This window comes from Gobius niger (genome assembly GCF_951799975.1).
Source record: "Gobius niger genome assembly, chromosome: 16".
Lineage (NCBI taxonomy): Eukaryota > Metazoa > Chordata > Actinopteri > Gobiiformes > Gobiidae > Gobius > Gobius niger.
In genome coordinates, this window is record NC_136867.1 from 28,583,419 (window position 1) to 28,597,512 (window position 14,094).

At 42.3% G+C, this 14,094-nt stretch overlaps 1 protein-coding gene across 3 annotated transcripts in view; it reads right to left on the reverse strand.

The window, feature by feature from the left end:
- Window positions 1-13,847, reverse strand: part of LOC306975697 (uncharacterized protein) — a 44,803-nt gene extending 30,956 nt beyond the window's left edge. For 2 of the 3 annotated variants that reach the window (XM_079573348.1, XM_079573347.1), the window contains exons 1-4: window positions 13,817-13,847; window positions 9,708-9,767; window positions 8,921-9,505; window positions 3,977-5,203 (exon numbers count right to left, since the gene is read on the reverse strand). In XM_079573348.1, coding sequence (XP_079429474.1) covers window positions 3,977-5,203; window positions 8,921-9,505; window positions 9,708-9,767; window positions 13,817-13,826 — 1,882 coding nt within the window. In that variant the 5' untranslated portion in view covers window positions 13,827-13,847. Of the gene's footprint in view, window positions 1-3,976; window positions 5,204-8,920; window positions 9,524-9,707; window positions 9,770-13,816 lie in introns of those variants that run through there. The other variant, XM_079573349.1, reaches the window with a different exon arrangement.
- Between the last annotated feature and the right edge of the window lie 247 nt (window positions 13,848-14,094).

Here is a 14,094-nt window from a genome sequence, read left to right on the forward strand (position 1 = left end):
CGGTAGCAAATGACTTGAAATAGGCCTCTGTCTCTTTAAGAACCTCTGACCCTTTCTGACACGCCCCCTCCACACGCTGTCTGTGGCATCACAACAACACTCCGCTTGTCTCCACAGTATTGAAACTACGATCGGTGCATTTTAATTTTTATTGTTGGAAAGGAGCTACTGTTTATCACTTTGTGAACAATGGCCACACAGGATATTATTTGGAGACGAACCTTCCACACCGGACGCTTGGAAGGGGCTCTTGCCTGAAAATACCTGCTGTTTGGAGGCTCTCTCTTTGCATCTGCCATGCCCTATGGATCTCTAACTATACCCCCATGGACGACACCAGGATCTGCAGGAGCCCATACGATTCAAAAGACGGACATTATCTGTGCAGGTGGACAATGGTTTTTCGAGGTTACCCCGTTAGCTTGTTATAATCGACTACAGCTCATTGTTGATGAAAAGTCTGCAATAAACCACAAATGTGTAAAGCCAGGCTCATTGTGTGATCATCGTAAAGGCTGCTTCGAGTAGTTGCCTGCTTTATTGACGTTATTTGTGCATAATATGCTGCCTGTTTTCAATGAATGTTGTGAAGGTGAAGGTTGTTAGCTTGTCGCGGCTAATAGTGCCTTAGCTCCGGGAGAAAACCACTCGGCTACGACTCACTGTAGATGAAATGTGAGCAATAAACTACAAAATCAACAAGCCCGGCTCCGTGTGTGATCATCATAAAGGCTGCTTCAAGCAGTTGCCTGTTTTAGTGACGTTTTCAATGCATAATATGCTGCTTGTATTCAGTGAATTTTCCCGTTAGCTTATCGCGGCTAGCTTGTTAGCTCCGGGAGAAAACCACTCGGCTACGACTCACTGTAGATGAAATGTGAGCAATAAACTACACAATCAACAAGCCCGGCTCCGTGTGTGATCATCATAAAGGCTGCTTCAAGCAGTTGCCTGTTTTAGTGACGTTTTCAATGCATAATATGCTTGTATTCAGTGCATTTTCCCGTTAGCTTATTGCGGCTAGCTTGTTAGCTCCGGGAGAAAACCACTCGGCTATGACCCATTGTAGATGAAATGTGAGCAATAAACTTCCAAATCAACAAGCCCGGCTCCGTGTGTGATCATTGTTAAACGGTTCTTTATGTGTGTGGTGGTTTTATTGACTTTATGTGTGCATATTTCTCGTTTTCACGTGATGACTCGAGGTTTAGCTTAGCATTAGCTTTCTCCGGTGGCTCTGGGCATCATCAAGGCCCAGCGCAGAACCAGACACTGAAATAAGTGTTCTTGTCACCGGTTTTAACCCTGGGTGTTTCGGTAACAGAAACACTGATGTGTGTCTTTGTAAAAGTCTGCTGTGGCTCCGGTTCACAACACATGAAGCTAATCCTCCATGATGACTCTGTTTACATCTTAGGGCTAGACACTGCGGGGAGGGGGTTCTGCTGAGGAGCAGTGGTTGGTTACTCGGCTGGTGACGAAAGGTCGGAGGCGTATCCTGGAGGTCGAGGGCGTTTCCTGAAGGAATCAGGCGTTTTATCCCTAAAATGGCCGCCATCAGAGTTTCTACAGATTACTCGAAAATACGTGAATGTGCCAAGGCAACACTTCAGGCATGGTTTTAATGAGGGAATGACTTAATAACATGATGTAAAGCTTGAAAAAGTCGATTTTGCATAATACCCCCCCTTTAACACTTAAATAATAAATGTCAAATGGCATTTGTTTTCTAAATTTGGACACATGACTGTTTTCTTTTTACACATTTTAAGGTAAACATATGACTAATCATAATTACATACTGTATCGCAATACGGATCGGCCCCTGAGCATCGTGGTACGTATCGGATAGTGACAAAAGTCTATTGTCCAGTGTATTTAAAACACTGACACACAATAAGCTCAGAATACATTGGCAGTGGGATTTAGGAGTTCAGGCCCAGGGACGTCAACACCAAACTAGTAAATAAGTCATCTTTGTATTTTATCTGATGATAACCTTTGTGGGGTGACCCCAAAGGCAATTTTGTCACTGCATATCAGGAATATTCAGGGAAAAAAATAAGTACTGAGTGATAAGAATGTAATGAGAAGGAGTTGGTAATATGGGTTCTATCTTTAGTGTAACTTCATACAAATGCACTGACAACTACATACAATTATCCATCCATCTATTTTCTTCCACTTGTCCGTTGCCGTGTCGCGGGGGCGAAATGCGATTCAATTTTTTTGTCATCAGGAGACACGGGGTCAATTTTCACACTTATGCTGATGATTCACAGTTATACATCTCCATGTCTCCAGATGACACCAGGCCAATAGATGCACTTTTTAACTGCATTTTAGATCAAATCCTGGATGGCAGAAAACTTTCTCCGGCTTAACCAGGACAAAACTGAAATGTCACTGTCTGTGAATCCTTCCTCACAGGTGAAGAACCTGGGTGTGATCTTTGACTCTGAGCTGGCGTTTATTCCACACATTAAGAACATCACAAAGAGAGGTTTTTACCATCTAAAGAACATAGCCAGAGTCGCCCCATTCTCTCTCGGGCCAACACGGAGACGCTCATGCATGCTTTTATCACCAGTCGTATCGACTACTGTAATGCCCTGCTTTCTGGTCTTCCCAAAAAGAGTATCTCAGGTTTACAGCTTTTACAAACTTCAGCAGCTCGAGTCCTGACGAATACCAGGAGGCGGGACCACATTACACCGGTTTGAGAATCGCTGCATTGGCCCCGTGTGTTTCAGGATCGATTTTTAAGTTCTTTTAATGTTTTTTGAATGTCTTAATGGTCTTGGTCTTTCTTATCTTTCAGAACTGCTTTTACCTTACGAACCTTCACGGCCCCTTCGCTCCTCCGGCAGGGGTCTCCTAGTTATTCCTAAAGTCAACAAAAAGACTCAGTTTTACAGCCCTTGCCTCTGGAACCACCTGAGGAGGAGCTCAGGGCTGCAGAGAATGATCATGTTTTTAAGAGCAGCTCAAAACCCAACTGACTAATCTACCTATTTAATCCTAATATATAAAATGTATATATATGGTAGGTTGTCCCAGGCGCATTGTTTTAAATGTTGTAATCTGTAAAGCACTTTGTGATACCTTTCGGTATGAAAAGCGCTTTATAAATAAAGTTTGATTGATTGATTGTTATTATTTACAAGAAAACACCTGTGCAGAGGATCCTGACACTCGGCTCAGTCCTGCACCAGGAGATCTGTACAGGGTCTAATGAGCACATCGCTGATTGGATTTCAACCAGTTTTTTAATTGAGTCCTAAATGTGTTAAACGTGGGGCATTCTCTTATCGTGAGAGGGCTGCTGTTCCAGATGTTACATCCCCTAACTGAAAGAACAGTCTGCCCAAAGGTGGTATGTCTGAAAGTCTCCTCTAACCATAGAAAAGGATTTCAATTTTATGAATTCCCTTGGTGGTGGTTCAAGTCCATTGAATATTTTGTAAACCATACAAGCAAATTTAAAGTATTTAAAATTTTCGAAGTTCAGAAGGTTGTACTTCTCAAGAATGCGGCAGTGGTGGTACGAAACAGATTTTCTGGCAAAAAAATGTACAGCTTTTTTATATAAGGATTCAATTTGTCTAAGAGTGGTTTCATTTGTAAGAGACCACTCAGTTCGAGGAGGGGTGATACAATCATTACTTTTTTTGTGGGTAAATCTTCAAAAACAATTAATTCTTAGGATTACTAGGGCTCTGTTCAGTTCGTATTAGTCACAAAAAAATAATAATTATTAATTAAAATAAATATTTTTCTAGAGAAACTAGTTACACTCATTTCACTCTCACTCACTAAAAAATAATCTAATACATTTGGGTTATATCTGTAGTTTGAAAAATGCCCCTATACAAAATGTACCAGTTTTTTGTATTGTTTTCGTCGGTAGGCCATGTTTTTACATAGTTAAAATGTGTTTCTCTAAGTCTTTTGATCAGGTAAAAAACAGACTCACCGCTGACTGTCCTTTTGACCTGTAGATCTTGAATTTCTCGTACAGTTGTGATCATCCTCCTCTGGCCGTAGATAAGCGTCTCTGTGGTGTAGCTGTGAGCTTTATTTTTAGCAAAAGTCTCTAATGAATCCAACAGCATATCGACCTGGTGCTGCCCCCTGGTGTTGAATATCAGATGTCCTCCATAGGGCTGACACAGCTCCTGTAGGTCTGATCCTTCCACGTCTGGATGATAAGAGTCTGAGTCTACAGTGAACAGGATCAGAGTGAAGGGACAAACTGCAGAGCTGAAAACCTCCTGGATGCTCCTCAGCTCAGACTTGTCTTCGTCGGTCAGAGGGTTCAGCGGTAGAACCAGGATGAAGGCCTGGACGCCCTGAGGGCCACAGCGGGACAGGAAGCTGAGACACTGCTCCATCAGCTTCTCCTCAGGTTCACCAGAACCAGCCATTGGCGGCAGCTCCAGCAGAGACACCCAGCGCCCACATACCTTCCCCTGGTGACTCACACACTGCTCTGGACTCAAACACACACTGCCCCGTCCGAAAATGGACTCTACGACTGAGCTCTTCTCTGCCCCTGCTCTTCCACACAGCACCAGGTTCAGACATGGCCTGTTCTCTTCAGAGGCAGCGAGGTTCAGACCTTTGTCTTTCTCCTGAGATGGTCCACAGCTCAAGTTCTCTTTGTTCTCTTTCAGCATTTGACCAATTCTTGTGAACAGCTCTTCACGTGTGAATTCTTTCTGGTTCGGATCATCAGTGCTCTTTATGTAAAGATATCTGTATTTACAGTTAATGATCATGTCCCTTATAAGTTGGTCATCCTGATCCCTCTCACGAAGTGATTTCTGTACGACCCCTGTTTTTGCTTGTCCCATGGAGATCAGCACCAGTGATTGGTCGAAGGCCTTGTCACTGCAGCTCTGCAGGACTGAACACAGTTTGTATTTGTGTTTCTCAGTGAAGTCTTCAGGCTGTAGAACCAGCAGGAACACAAGAGGACCACTCAGACGTCTAATACAGTCTGTAAAGTCAGATATGTCTGTGTCCTGCAGATCTGGAGTGTTGACCACAGTGAGGGGCTGGTTATGCATCTCGCCTTCGTAAGTCTGAAAGTTTAGTGGTTTATTCTCTGTATTTATCATAATCTTCTTCAACAGGAGGTTTCCCACAGAACTCCTCTGACTCCAGCTGTTTCCCAGGAGAATCATCTTCAGCCCAGACCCTGGAATGACAAAATAACATGAGGAGGTATTCTTTACACAATATTACAAATTGACAAAAGCAACAGTGCTAACCACAGGTTTACAATTAATTAGGTATTATTACAACAATATGTTTAATAAATGCAAACTCTAGCATTTTATTGTATTTTTTATTTTGGCATTTTGTGACATTTTTGGATTATGGGTCTGAATTGGGACCAGGGGTGTGTGGAAACCTGTCTTTCTCATAAGCTGAGCCACCTTATCCAATGGGCTAGCAGGGGCTGGAGCCCAGGGGCCTACCATAGTCAAGGGCCTATCAGAATTAAGGGGGGAAAGGAGGTGATTTGTTGATTTTCATGACAATCACTTTGAGGCATGACTGACTGTATGCGATGATTGTGCTGCGCTCCCATGTGTGGACCTGGAGTAGGCCCGCCCTACCTGTCCCACAGGGATACATGTAGGAGTAGCAGGGTTAAGGTTTTTGTGGGATTTTGGGTTAGGGTTAGGGTTAGGGTTTGCACTGAGGGGGGGTTGGGCCCTACACATCTGTTTAAGCCCTGGGGCTTATGGGTACATGAAGGTGGGCCTGCTCATCAGGTAATCATCTTGCTAAAATGTCTTGAATAAATTGTAAACAAACTAATTGATTCAGGGAATTTTGAGAACATGGCAGCAGCAACAACTCTAGGAAAACAGAATCTGCTGTTTGGGAAATGTTATTATCAGACTCTAACATGAGTCATCTCCAGAATCAGCCACAGGTAGACTTTAGTTCAATTCAGAAGTGGCTTAGTATGAATCTGTTAAAACTCAATGGGAAAAAAAAATCACTGTGTGTGTTTTTTGGAACTCGCCACTCTCTACAATCTGCTGATTTGAACATTTACTTTGACGATGGCGAAGGATACCACAGTGAAGTATCAAGGAGTCTGGCTTGATTCTGAACTTAACTTCAAATTATATATTGACCACATCATTAAGCAAACACACTCCTGCTTAATGCAACTTTGTAGATCATCAAACTGCTTTACACCTCAAGTCAGAAGGAGAATAATTTCTCACCTTATTTTACCAATTATTGACTATGCAGACATTGTTTATTTTCATACTTCTGATGTACACCTTAAACCTCTTTTGTTCAACACCCTTTGTAGATTCATTTCAAGTCACCCGTATAGAACTCATCACTGTAATTTATACATCCAGCTTAACTGGCTACAACCTGAGAAACGACGGCAGTACCACTGGTTTCAATTTATTTTCAAGTATTGTTTTCATTTCCCACCATACTTGAAATGTTTTCTCGTCCCTTATACTTCATTCTACCCTCTTAGATACTCTCAATATCCTATATTTACTATTCCAACTGTGCATAAAGAGCTGCCCGGAGGTCCTTCTTCTTTAGGGCCCCTTTGATTGGAATCATCTGCCTGCATCACTGAGGTCTTTATCAACTGTTGGTCTCTTCAAAATGTCTCTTTTTGTTTATCTAAAACTGAATGCCACTGTTTTTAGTGCACTCTTGGTTGGAGTAACACATTATTTGTTTTTCTATTGTAAAGAATATTGTAAATTCTGAGATTGTCCTGTGAGTCTCACTGCTGGAGTGACACAGTATCTTGTTGGTTGGTGCTCATGCTTCACAGCTTGAAGGTTCTGGGTTCAATCCCGGGCCAGACGAGGCCTTTCTGTGGAGTTTTCACGTTCTCCCTGTGTCTTTGTAGATTTTCTGCAGGCCCTCCGGTTTCCCCTACTTCTAAAAATATGTACAACTAGCTGAGACCCGGCCTTCGGCCGGGCCTCGCTAGTCTCCACATTTGATATTCTGAGATTATGAGTGATTACAAAGAAATGTCCAACCCGTCACACAGTTCAGCTGTAGACCAGTGGTTCCCAACCCATTCCAAAAACTATGGCCACTACAAATGTTTAAAATAATGAATGCTAAAAATAATTTCAAACAATCTGCAATTGGAGTGTTTGATGCACCCGTACTCCTTTCTTATAAACTACAACGACAATATGTTCGCTAAACTCAGGGAATAGAATTCAAGAGACAGTGGAATAATTAGGGATAAATATTAGGGGTTCAGCTCTAACAGTTCGGTTCATGGTGCAGGACCCGCGGTTTGGTGCATCACGGTAGTGTACAATGAAAAAAATAATGAGTTGGTTTTGAAATGAAATAGCCTGATGATCGTTGTTAGACAGTATTTATAACTTTACAATAAAATTGGCAATGCGTTCAAAGCTGCTTTAGAATAAAATGTACCTCTGGGCTCACAATACGTGAAAGCAAAATAGAAAACAAATGGTACAGCAGCAAAGAAAAAAAAAGAAAAAAACTACACAGTGCAGGCCATGCGCTCGTTAAGTTGTAGTTTCATTTTCGCTTTTACTCACACGGAGGAGAAATCAGTCGGAGCAGCGCGTGTGATTAGAGGCTCTTGGGCAATGTTTTGCGTGTACTGTTTTTCGGAGACAAAGCTTTAGAGACGGAATACTGCCTGGATCTATAATGAACCACAGCCTCGGTCACTGCAGGAGAGACTTAAACAAAGACGCGCAGATGTCTTTTGGAGGATGTAACTGTACCTGTGCGGAGCGTCTGCAGGTTAACGGTGAGTGACGATGACACACATCGCCCTGTTTGGATGCGCGCGCGCACACACGCCGCCCTGTTTGGATGCGCGCACACGCACGGCACTCAGATCTCGTGCACTCGCGTTGTTGTGACGGCGGGTTGTCCTCGGACAGCAGCACCGCGGTCCATATGGACCCGTTGTCAATGCCCGCGGCTGGTGGGACCGTCACGTGGGGGGCGGCCGCGGATGTAATAATAATAATAATAGTAATAATGCATTAGTCTTATATAGCGCTTTTCCAGACGCTCAAAGTTGCTGAACAATTATGCGCACATCAGCCCCCACCACCAACCACGCACACACTCAGTACTGTCGCCAGGCTTCCTGGTGTTCCCAAACGGTCTCCCATCCCAGTCCTAACCAGGCACTTCCCTGCTTAGCTTCAAAGTCGGTATGGGAAATAAACATGGCGGCGCCCAGGCGGCGGCCATTGAGATAGCGTTTTCTATAATAGATTGTCCAGGATCAATAAGAGTTTGTTTGCCTGAGAGTAAGTGGTCGAAGAGACCACATCATTTGACCAACACTGAGGAAGACTGCAGAAAGTGTGTCGAGACTGTCTGGTATGAAAAACGTACATCGGTCTGATAGAAAAGAAAATGTTTGGCGAGTTTAACACAAGATCAAATGAGGGTTTCATTTGGTCCCTCATATTTTTGTGACCAAATGGCTGGTCCCTCGCATGACATTTCTATGGCTATAAATGTGTTCCCTCTGGTCGTCTCCAGTTAACATACTAGTTTTTTATTTTATTTAATAAGGACATGATGAACTTTAGAGTTTAAGATCCTAAATTGCCTATGACTTCAGTTTGTTTGTTTAAAAGCTTGTTTACTCTCCAATCTTAATAAATATAGAAATCTCCTACACTGATGTATTTACCTCCTACATCAAGTATTTGTCACGCTTTGAGAATCATCTACAGAAACTCCACTACTGAATCTTTACTAAATATCATAATTCAAGCCTACGATCAAGTCCATGGGAAATGAACAGGAATAGAAAGTACTGGCCTCACAGTTTCAGCTCAGAAGAACTGTCATAGCCACAAAGTATTAAATGAGACATTTCTTGCTCCAAACTTACTGTCACTCTGTGTCTGAAAGTTGACTGGAGCCTGTGGAGTCAGATGAAGAGCGTCTGTAGACACATGTTCTCCGTTGTTTTCCTTCACGATCTGACCCACTCGTGTTATCAGTTCGAGTTGTTCCAAGTCTTTCTGTTTGATATATCTGAACCTGCATTGTTTAATGAAGTCCTTTAGAGGCGACTCTCGTCTATAATGTTCAAATGAATCTGCAGCTCTTCTTCTGGACGGCAGGAACAGCAGCAGTGAGTGTCCAAACGCCTGGTCACTGAAGTTCTCCAGGACTGACTGGAGTCTGGTCTTCTGCTGCTCAGTGAAGTCTTCAGGCTGTAGGACCAGGATGAAGACATGAGGTCCAGGAGCAGAGAGCTCCACACAGTTCTTCATCAGAGCAGACACAGAAGCCTCAGAGAGGTGCAGCAGGTCTGGAGTCTTCACCAGCACCATGTTCTTCCCCCTGTATTGCCCACTGGACTTCTCACAGCGGTCCGAGTGTCTGAACACAGTCTGACCCAGGAGGAGGTTTCCCACTGAACATGTCCCAGACCAGCTGTTTCCCAGGAGAACCAGCCTCAGCTCGGACACTGCAGAGAATCAAAGCACTGAGGTCACACAGAGGGAAAGAGAATAAAACTGCATGTAGCATCAAATATATCTGTGTATATATAAAGTTGTTACTTTCATTTACTACTCTTAGATTTCATGAGTAAACTGATGCTTTGAGGCGAGTAGGGAATCACAAAAAATATTCTAAATAAAGTTATTAGTTTTCCCACAGTAACTTACTGTAGGGTGGAAGTAGTTCATAGCTGCTGACTCGCTCTCTGTGATGACTTTTTACTTTCTCTGGAACAGATAAAGCATCAAGTCAATGACCTTTAGAAATGATAAGAAAGGTTTTTGAAGAAAATGTGTCAACTTCTGATCTACTACATACATATACTAAACAAAAATTAAATACAGTAAAACCCCTTCGCCGGGCGAAGGAAGGGGAGGGAGAGGGGCAAGGTGAGGCGAGGCGGGGCGGGGCGGGGCGGGGGGACAGATTGAGATGGCGTTCAGGTTTACAAAGAGGGAAATGGTTCACAGCTAACAGGAGTTCAGATGAGGGGGGACAAAGACAAAACAAAAAAACAACAAAACAACCCAACTGCTATAAAAGTACAGTAGCTGCAGGACCACAACACAAGGTGTGATACAGCAAAAACTGTGAGGAAACGTAATTTCACCCCTGAAGTGGCTGCAACATGTATTGTTGCTTTACAACAAATTCCTCCAGGGACTTTACCTGCTAACTCTGATTTTATTGTAATTTTAACAGTAAACTACTCATTGCCCTTGATACAGTTGCACCATTCAAACTTAAAAAGATTAATCCTAAACCCCTTCCCCTTTGGAGGAACGGGGAGCTAAAGCAACTTAAGAGAAATTGCAGGAAGGCCGAGAGGAGATGGAGGAAAAGCAAAATAACGATAAATTACCAAATATTCCTTGCCCAAAAAAAGACCTACATTACAGCAATAAGAAATGCAAGAAACAAATTATTTTCCACAATAATCACTAATAATAAAAATAACCCAAAAGTCTTATTCTTAACAACAGAAAATGTTTTAAACCCTAATTTAAAACAACACTCCTTTTAACCCCACAGACGCTCTCTGTGAGGCATTTGCAGACCACTTCAGAGGAAAGATAGACACTATCAGATGTAATATTTTATCTCCCCAAAGTAACACGGTTCTAAATACATCTGATGGTCTACTTGTTCCAGAGGAAACACTAGAAATGCAATGGCTGCACCATTGCGATTGACTGTGGAATTGCGGGAAGCGAATGCAGAAATTGCATAAATTGATTAATTTGCATAATCTAATTTGCATAAACTGGTAAAATGCATAAAATGTCATGTTGCATAAACTGTATTCACCTTATTCCGCCCCGCCCATTTTTGCCTCTTTTTGAGTTGTCTCAGCACTTCCGTTGTTCAGACACTTCCGGTCGAGCGCGAAGCCCGTTCATTTTAACGGAGAACGAGTGAAAATATTCTCCGCTCAAATCTGATGTTTAGTCGATTGATTTGTGTAAAATGGCCGATGTTCATTTGCACCAACATGTCAACACTGCAGCGTTTCTCTGTGCGGACTGAAAACGGCTTTGTTTTCGTGTAGTGACTGATTTTATGTGGACTTCTCCAGCATTGCATAAACTGTTCAAATTGCATAATCGGTTGATGGTAAAATGCATAAATGGCTTAATTTGCATAAATTATGTAAAAAAATAAAGTAAAAAAGTAAATTGCATAAACTCTTTAAAATTCAAAAGTCCTAAATGGCATAAACTGTTAAGTTGCATAAACGGTTTAAAATGCATAAACTGGTCAAACTGTTGAAATGGCCTCAGTGCTTGATTGGCAGAAGCTGCACAAATGGCTGAAAGGCCTGGAGTCGCCCCATTGGCTGGATTCGCACATTCCCACTAATGCAAACATTTCAAACTCTCGTATAAAAAAAATGGAAATCTGCAGAAGGCCAATTTTTTCTCAAAACCCACAAGTTGCAGAAGCTGAACATGCACAAATGCAGAAAAAAGTGCAGAAAAGCATGGATTTGCGGCAGCCCCATTATAAATCAATGGGAAAAATCTCCGACATTTTGGCCGATTGCGGAAAAAACGTAAGTTGCAGAAGTCCCAAAAGTAATAGCACCCTTCTCCTCAACATGCGGAGCGTTTTGATGCATAACTTGCATAAATTGCACAAAGCATGAAATAATTATTCCACAGTCAATGACGGAAGAATTCCGCAGTCAATCAACTAGACAGTTTTGTCCTGGTTAATGCAGAGATGCTTGATAAAGTTTTCTCCTCAGTGAGGCCCACCACATGTCTTTTGGACCCGATCCCAACCCCGTTTTTAAAACATTTTATGGATCTTTTAGAGACAAGCTTTTAAACATGATGAATTGCTCTCTCCAGACGGGGGTCTTCCCTGCTGTGTTTAAAGGGGCGGTGGTGAGGCCCCTGTTGAAGAAGAGCAATTTGGACTGTAAAGATTTTAACAATTTCAGACCAGTATCCAACTTACCATTTTTAAGCAAAATCTTAGAAAAACGTGTCTTTATCCAACTTAATGATTTTATTACTGCACATACTGTCCTTGAGAAATTCCAGTCCGGCTTTAGGGTAAACCACAGCACCGAGACCGCCCTCTTAAAGATTTTAAATGACTTTAGATTAAATTATGACTCCCAGAAGGTCACAGTGTTGGTTCTTCTGGATCTGAGCGCTGCCTTTGATACAGTCGACCACACTATTCTTTTAACTCGTTTAAAACACATCGGCCTCTCTGGTGCTGTCCACAAATGGTTTACTTCCTACCTCACAGACAGGACGTTCATGGTGAGTGTGGATACCTGCTCCTCTAAGGTCCATGGAGTTACATGTGGTGTACCCCAGGGTTCAATTTTAGGCCCAGTGCTTTTTAACCTGTATATGCTCCCTCTTGGTGATGTCATCAGGAGACATGGAGTCGACTTTCACAGTTATGCTGATGATACACAGTTATACATCTCCATGTCTCCTGATGAAACCAGGCCAGTAGATGCACTTTTTAACTGCATTTTAGATCAAACTCTGGATGAAGAAAAATCTGTGCTGAAGTTAAGACCTGAAGGGAGGGAGTTCAGACCAACGGTATTGAATGGCTTTGTTGCTATCTGGGTAATTAGAGGTGTGGTTCGGTGAAGTCCTGCTCCTGAACCTTAGTCAGTAAAATATGAACTCCATAAAGATATGAAATAAGAGCCTGGAATGTGTCAGATAAAAGTCATAATCATTTAGAGTAATTGAATACAAAGGCCATATATAACTGGATAATGTTTTTATGATGAAGTACTTGTGGACTTTGCCTTAAAGGGACTATAAGGAGTTTAAAAATGTTAAAACTAAGTATTTTCCTCCCCCTACATGTTCCAGCCATGTCCTAATGTGTAGAATGAGCTCAGACCTGTTCACCACAACTGCCTCTAAAATCCTGTACGTCACTCAAAAATGTGTCACTTCGGCCCGAATTGCCGTCATGCACGAGCTTAATATAGAAGGTGCAGTTACACATATGGCCTGAGGTGGCAGTAGTGAGTATAAAATGGCAAACTTGCTTCCAGCCCCTTTAAGTATATGGCACATACAGTGAAACAGGAAATCTCTCTCTCTCTCTCGCCTCTGTCCTTACAGTAAACTCTGATCATGCACAGCGTGTAGGGCCTTGAGGCCAATGTGACTTAGGGACATTGTACAGGATTTGCGCTGCTGTTTTATGAACGTAGCTGACGATAGGAAAGAAGAGTTATGTCACAGTTTGACATGAGGAAATGTTACTAAGTTCTGATTCAGTTAGAAAGTGCCAGCCATGCGTGTCCATGTTCAGGCTGCAACACTTCCAGCTCTGTCCCTCAAAGACACCCGTCGCCCTGGTCACACTGTGCTGGTTACTCTTAAAGTTTGATCATGGTAAGAGTTTTCCAAAACGGCCCAACTCCCTGAGCAACACGGCGAGACGTGTGCGCTTTGACCCATCAGCGCTCGAGTCACTGAGGGGTCAAAGAGCGTTTATGCGGCGTTTATGTACACAGATATGTAAAATAGGCTACTTTGAGTTGTCAGTGTCCTGATCTGAACAGTTAAATACTGAGATTCATGCTGAGAAAGGCTTCCTTCAGCACATGGACTATTGCAGAAAGTAAATCGTCATTTGGTCGAGGCCTAAACTCACTCACTACACCCACAAACCACACAAGCACATAATTCACTGAATCAAACTGTGACACTTTCAACTTTTAGAATAATATCATAATTCACACAAATGTAATAATATATAATATAATTACAGCTAAACTCACCTTCCTCCATCTCTCTTCAGGTTCATTCCTTTTGTCGAAGTAGAAAACACTGAACTGTTGTGCAAAGTCCAGGCTTGAATAAGAGGTTTATCACCATAGACTATAAAAAAAAAAATTAATCCTTGGTTAATGATCAACTGAAACTGTATCTTGCTTCTACCTCTGTGACAAAGCGGAAGGCTTTAGCTTAACACATGTACCACATTAAAGAAAAGGACCACAGGTTCGTTCATTGAAGAGGCAAGTCGTTCCAATAGTTTTATCCAATTTATTTTCTA